This window comes from Haliotis rubra, unplaced genomic scaffold (assembly GCF_003918875.1).
Source record: "Haliotis rubra isolate DU_JTF1 unplaced genomic scaffold, ASM391887v1 Scf727, whole genome shotgun sequence".
NCBI lineage: Eukaryota > Metazoa > Mollusca > Gastropoda > Lepetellida > Haliotidae > Haliotis > Haliotis rubra.
In genome coordinates this window covers 97,043-104,372 of record NW_025767443.1, presented here as the reverse complement: position 1 = coordinate 104,372, position 7,330 = coordinate 97,043, and the positions used below count along the sequence as shown (strand labels likewise).

General features: G+C 40.8%; 1 protein-coding gene across 1 annotated transcript; it reads left to right on the top strand.

Annotated features, from left to right (window-relative positions):
* Positions 1-1,315: 1,315 nt before the first annotated feature.
* Positions 1,316-6,371, top strand: LOC124259528 (NXPE family member 3-like). The gene is made up of 4 exons (XM_046693661.1): positions 1,316-1,425; positions 1,959-2,639; positions 4,660-4,715; positions 5,611-6,371. Exons 1-4 carry the CDS (start codon positions 1,316-1,318, stop codon positions 6,369-6,371), a joined length of 1,608 nt encoding a protein of 535 aa, XP_046549617.1.
* The last annotated feature ends 959 nt before the right edge of the window (positions 6,372-7,330 follow it).

Below are 7,330 nucleotides of genomic sequence, written 5' to 3'. Positions count from 1 at the left end.
ATCCAAAGTTAAGATGGATGCAATACAGGCTACTACATAGAAATTATACCAGTCAATACATACTTAATCAAGATGAATGTTGTTAATAGCAATCTATGTACATTTTATAAGGCAGAGCCGGAATCAATACTATATCTTTTTGGGGGATGTAGAGACAATGAATCTTTTTGGAGGAATCTCTCTCCATGGATTATGCTGAAATGTTCACATGCTAACAGAATTATATTCCATTGTGATCTAGTGTTATTTGGTATTTAGCATCCTTCCACAGTGATGCGATATTTGACTTGATAATTTTATTAGCTAAATTTCCTATCTATAAATATAAACTTACAAATGGAATACCGCATTTATCCGTTTTTAAAAAGGAATCGAACTATTACCACGACGTAGAAAGAATCAGATATTATAGCAAAGCAAGGTTTCAGGACAAATAACAAATGGAAACAGTATCAAAATCTTTTTCAGTAGCACACATTGAAAATACGAATTAATTTACTTTTTGCATATCTTTTGTATGGATGTGTGAGCGAATGTTGTATCTTTGTGTATAAAATAACAAAAACTGTTTTGTACATTGTTTGTAAACCTATTTACAAAGGCTTCAAACATCCTACTACGTACCACCGTATTCATCCTGCACACATCAAACAACATAAACTGATATGCCACACACCACAGCCCTTGTGAGAGAAAGCGACATTGAAACATCTGAAGACTTTACCGCTGTCTCATGCTACACTTTAAAAAGTGTACAATCACTACATTCGTTCATATATTCACATATCAGCATGACTTCTTCTATGTTCAGAGGACAACATCTATCAGATGTAACGGAACACGTTAGACGAAGCAAAACTGACATGGCTTAGGTATGAAGGTATATCAACACTGAAAAAACAATATTATCCATTCCCAGCATATTTAGCTGCATACATATTAGCCGCTTGTGAGACAAAGGAACAATGATATTTTTCAGTTTCGAAAGCTATCGCGTGCATACCTTGTCATTACATTGCGCTTTGAACAGTAGACAGCTGGAATATTGCAGTGCGACGTTAAGCACAAAATAAATACATTAGTAAACAATATACTATTACACATTCACCCTGTGCACAATAAACAGGTTCTGTGTAAATACATCAGCCAGGTGTCATTGCAAGACAAAGTAACATTGATTTTGTTCAGGCTCAAACGCCATTTCCGTCACATCCCATTGCACTCCGTCACACACTGGTCACATCATGAATTGAATATCACATTCTGTTCAACGCCAAGCAAGGTTTATGAAGGAAACACACAGTTGCTATGCACAATGGCCACATCTCGGACGAGACATACGAGGACACACATATGCTATGGAATCGCCATTACCTTCATTGGTAGTGTCAGCTTCACGATTCTGTTTGAGAGGAAATTTCAAAGGTGAGAGTAACGGATTAATCGTATATTTTTGTTGTTAGATTGACACCACACACGCTATGATGGTGAAATTACATTTTCACATTTGACGTACCACACACGTAACATGGGCTACAGGGAAACGAAATTCTTAATTGTGTCCACCTTTTGCTTTATTGACCTGGAAGACCCGGAAGACCAGGTAAGAATTTGTCTTCAGCAACCCATACTTGTTTTAAGAGAGGACTAACCCGGTGGTCTGGCTGGCTTGGCTGATGCATGTCATCGTATCCCAAAGGCCAAGATCGATGCTCATGATGTCAATCACTGGATCGTCTGGTCCAGACTGTATTATTTCGAAATATGTGTCACACAGCTGAATATTGCCGAGTGAGGCGTTAGACAACAAACAAAGAAGACAGAAAATCTGATAAGAGAGACAATTGATTTGTCCTGTCATCATTGGTACAGAAGTGAAATAAGAGACTATTTACTGTGTATTTTATTGATCGAGTTTCTTTATTCATCAATCAGTTTTGTGTTTATCCTCAATCCAGTTTCCACAAGCCGGATCCAGGGTTCAACTCATGTCATGATTCAGATATTGAGGGAGATGAGATGAATAAACTGGAGAGTGAACTGTTCATAGAAGAGCTACAGAAGGATGAGTTAACTTCTGACGTCAGACGTCTTTCCTCGGGGAAAAACTCAAGACTGCATCTCGACAGACGTGCTGTCGCACTGGGAGAAGTGTTCAGGATCCGAATCCATCTATATGACGACTACAACCAGCCGTTACACAGAGGGGGAGATTTACTAGCGGTACTGATGGACAACACCACCCTCGGAGCAACTTCCGTTGGACGCGTCATTGACCATCGGAATGGAAGCTACACCGCCATGCTTCGGGCGATGTGGAGAGGAACGGCGACTATTTCTGTTACTGTCCTGTGCGGCCGTGAGGCAGTGTCAACTTACATGAGGCTAATGAACCCTTTAACAGATGTTCAGAAGGTTTTCTGTGTGTTTGAATTTGATGGGATGAGAACTGAAACGATTGGTTATCCATCACCTGATCCCCTTGAAGAAGATGTTTGTAACATGACAAGTGAAAATTATGGTTTGGCCTGGTACTGCGTGAAACCAGATAAACGATTCTTGTGTTCCGACTGGGTGAAGATTACAAAAGCTAGGCTACCTTCTGATAAGACGTCAAGCAAGGAAATGTTCTATAAGAGGTATGTAAGAGCGACTGGATTTTTCCGAATTCATAAGAAATCTCTGCCACACATGGAGTCGATTCCAACTTCACCATGAGCACATGTTTATGAATCCCAATCCAACAGCCCAGGTGAATCGCAGTGTTCAATGATGCCACAAGGTGACGTATTATCCCCCACCGGTGACACACATCACGAAGAGCATTTGCTTATGAACCCCAGTCTAATACCCCAGGTGAACCGCAGTGTTCAATGATGCCACAAGGTGACGTATTCTCCTCCACCGGTGACATCCATCACAAAGAGCATCTCCTTATGAATTCCAATCTTATACCCCAGGTATACCGCAGTGTTCAAAGATGCCACTAGGTGACGTATTCTCCGCCACCGGTGACATCCATCACAAAGAGCATTTGCTTATGAATCCCAATCCAACACCGCAGGTGAATCGCGGTGTTCATGCCAGAATATGACGCTTTCTGCCACACCGTTGACACCCATCACAAATACATGGAAAGCATGTCAAATGTTCGCCTAAAAACACGAGGACATGTTGTACAAGTCAAAACTGGAATTACGTCGGATATAATTCTTGTCACTGATGTCCTTCATATGTCACTATAGACTATTTTATAGCTTTAAAGGCACAATGTCACACATTTTTCGACAATATTTTGGCCTATATCACATATTGGGGTATATCCACTCACTTTAGCTTCCTATTGATGCCATAAAAGAGATATTATTCCTTATGACTTGCCTGAAATCAATAATTGAAACCTTTGAGGAGAACAACTTCCAAACAGAGAACACTTGCCACATATGGAATGTAAACAATTCCTCGGTACATCGAAAACTGCCGCACGCAGTGTTGTCGGTGTTTGCCGAACTGGTTTCAATCGCAAGTTGTGCGCTCCAAGGAGCATAACTCTATGGGGTTCGCTTGAAATAAAGTTCGGCCGATAGAGGGCGCGAGAGTCGATGCAACGTTGCATTAATCCATTCGAACTTTTAATTCAATATTGCAATCTAAATACGTAATTTCGGGGGATGTTAAATTATATGGTAGCTTCCCTGAGGGCTGATAGTTTTATTGATAGGAAAGCATTATTCATTTTTCGAGTAGTGTGGTGTGCTATAGTGCCTTTAAAGCTGCGGCCTTGATTGTTGTAACCTTGATCGTACACTTTCTAAACAAGAGAGGCATGACACTCTTTGAAATGTTGCATTTGGTCCAAAGAGCATTCTCGATTGTACCTAACAGGTTGTGAGGGTTCAGCTGCCAGAATATTGCTCTACATAATGTCACCTTTATTGTCATACGATCTTTCGGAGAATTGTTTGTCTGTCTGATTCTTCATGTATAGATATGGTTATGAAACAGATGATGAGGTGTCATTGGCACCCTTTGTCTCAAGTTGAGGTGGGTAAATCAGTGTGAGGGAATGGGCTTTTAGAGGTTATTGAGTGACACCTAAAGCCTAAGTAAACCTTTTGGCCGTATTTGTGGATGTGTCTAATCCAGTAAAAGAAAGGGAAACTGATATGTTGATGGTAGATATGTCAAAAGATGCATGGTCTGGGACAGAAGTCTACACCAATTAACATCCTGGCCTTATACGTGTCATTATATGGTATGTCACTGATACCAAGTTCCGTTTATCAATTATAGTATTTTATTTATATTTGTGTCAGTGGGATCCCTCATAAACTCTTCATAGAGGCCAGGCAGACTTTTGACGTTTGGTTGGGACAGAAGTGTGTATTTCCTATTCTTCTTCAGCTTGTGCTTTCTACCAATAGACACATGAGGCTAAAAAACATCCCACTCTGAAGGGCTTTCAAGAGGTTTCTGTTCTCTTTTGGCCTGCCCAATGAATATAAGGCAGGTCACATTTTTGGTACGATATTTGAAGCACTAACGAATAACTGAAAGTAATTGCTTTCAACAAAAGAACCATCAGAGGACAATCTGACGCAAATATTCAACTGGAAATATAAGGACCCGTTTGCCAGAATGTTCTTTTTGGCTTTTCAGTGCTAGAACGGAGAAGACGCTCCATGTCAAGACAATCCAGGTTTTTGGACGTCATGGTACAGTTTCACACTCATCTCTCTTCTTTTTATTAGTGAAAACAAGACCACGTAAACTCTTCTCGATTGATATTTAGTCATGAGTAACCTTTGTCATCACTGTATGGGTGTAGCATTGTATATACGATGTAAACATTATACTCTCCCACTCGCTGTGAATGGTAATACTGTTCAATATATTGGGAGGAAGCTTGCAAGACAACGAAAATCCGGTCGACTTCAAGGAAATATCGACTGGTGTTCGGGCAGTTTGAGCGAAGGTTGTGGTGCATGATTCAGGTACTGTAAGAGCCCTTGTTCCCAAGAGGATGGTCTGGATTTGGTTGCTGGTGGTGTTTTATTGCATGACTAATGATGGATTTTCACCTACCTACTGTGGTACTTACCCACTTGTTTACCCTTCTTGACTGGTATTTAATCATGAGTAACATTTGTCATCACTGTATGGGTGTAGTATTGTAGATACGATGCACACATTACACTCTCTAACTCGCTGTGAACGTTGATACTGTTTAATATATTAAGAGGAAGCATGTTATTGCAAGGCTCACGTTCCCTACTTGATGGCATTAATTGTCAAAGCGGAAATGTCTCGTTACTTTAATTATTTGTTTTTCTTTATTCATATTTACGTAGTTTCTGGTTTCTTTGATTACTGGAAATTTCGAAGATTTTCTATGCTATTCTACTTTACAAATTCATCATCTTCACATTACGTCAAGTTTCCGTCAAACACTCACTATTTCGAATTTGTGATTTTTCAGGTTTTATCCCGTTATTTGTTGCTGCAATTTTGAAAGAAACTTGAAATGGCGAGCGATCTTAGTAATGCGGGAAAATATTTTACAGTGAATCCTTGAATCAGTATCAACGTAGGGTGTAAATCTTCTTTCAGACATCATCGTCGATGAAAGACAAACGCGTCACCGAAACACCATCAGCAGCACGTGGAAAAAGTTTGTTCCAGAAGGATTCCTGTACAAGGGCCAGTGGTACATCATGCCAAAACCACTGGAAATTAGCGTTAACTCTCTAACGAAGTGTCTTTCAAACCGAAACCTACTTCTGTTCGGAGACTCGACACTTAGGCAGTTCTATTCCCACCTGTTCAAGAGGCTTCAGATGGAGTCTTTAACAGGGAACTGGACTACAGAACAGTGGCACAGACAGAGCAGGAGTCAGAGGGAAGACCTCAACTTCAAAATGAGCTGGACACCCCATGAGCTTCCGTTATACTTCGGCGATGCCACCCGAGCTACAGCCAGACCAGTGTATGTCAATGTTGATGAAATACCAAGTGGATCTAATGATCTTGTTGTCATACATATGTATGCCCATTTTACCAACCACCAGCCCCATGTGTACAGAGAAAGTATTCGACGTACAGCTAATGCAGTAAAACGGCTGTTACAAAGGTCTCCCAAGGTTATTGTAGGTATCAAAGGACCACACTACTATACATATCCCGACAACCTTGCTGGAGGTTGGAGTCACATCTATGACACCATTATCAGAGAGGAATTCCGAGACGTATCGTCAAAGGTTATCTACATAAATGCATGGGATGTCGTTTTGGCGTCCAAGGCTCGTGAACTTCATCCCGTGGCCTGGGCAGTTGAAGCAACATTCAACTCGTTTCTCAATGATGCTTGTTAACTGATTGATTCATTGTTTATCGCCGCACTCAGCAAAATTCAGGCTATATGGCAGCGGGCCGCAAATAATCGTGTCTGGACCAGACATTCCAGTGATCAAAGGCTTCAACACCGATCTACGCATTTTCGACACGATGGCATGTGTCAATCAAGTCATCGAGCCTGACCATCCATTAGTCAAGGTTTGACGTAGCGAGGTCGTGTGTCGTAATGCGGTTAGCTTTTCGTGGTCTAGTTCGCTGTCGCCCCAGATACCGGAAACGACACAAGAAGCGTTTTGCTATTATGATGGGGGAGATAGGTTACGCCATGTTTCAAATGAATAACTGTCAATATAGTACATAAGACAAAATGTATTCACTCTTTTTTATCAAGCTTAATGAGTAACATTTTACATGTGTTCATGTTAATCTCAATTACTGCAATACCACTGGAATAATGTTACAATGACAATGAAAAAGAATTCCGTTTTATGCTACCACCTCGTGTAATCATACATAGACTGGTCCAATCAAGGATGACCACATGGATTTGATCGTGTCAAGTTAGGCCTACTGTTCATTAGCGAAGCTGACGTTTATGGTAGAAGTGTGTATGCCTTGAAACATTCCCATCACTGACACAATTTAAGAACTTTGCAAGTGTGAAGAGGGCCTAGATGATGAAACAGTGGCAACGGCACGAGAATAGACGCATTGGCATTTGTTTGCTCTGTTTTCGCGATCAGACCCCTGCAAAATGGCCGTGTACGACGTCTTCTGTACACTGCTAGATTCAGTGCAGTATGATTTTAGACTTTTGATCATTTTTATGCCCAGTAATTTTGCAAATTTCTCTGTTTTCGATTCCGGCAAGTGTGACGGCAGTTGCGCGAAGGCAGTGATTTGTGTACGTGTGTGGCAACCTGGCATTCTTGGAGATGTTTTTCATCATTTTTGACAGTGAATTTTTGCCAACGCA

Coding starts and splice junctions, on each gene's coding strand:
- LOC124259528 (XM_046693661.1), top strand. CDS start 1,316: ATGGCCACATCTCGGACGAGACATACGAGGACACACATATGCTATGGA. Junction 1,426..1,958: donor TTTGAGAGGAAATTTCAAAG/GTGAGAGTAACG, acceptor TCCTCAATCCAG/TTTCCACAAGCCGGATCCAG. Junction 2,640..4,659: donor AAGGAAATGTTCTATAAGAG/GTATGTAAGAGC, acceptor TTGGCTTTTCAG/TGCTAGAACGGAGAAGACGC.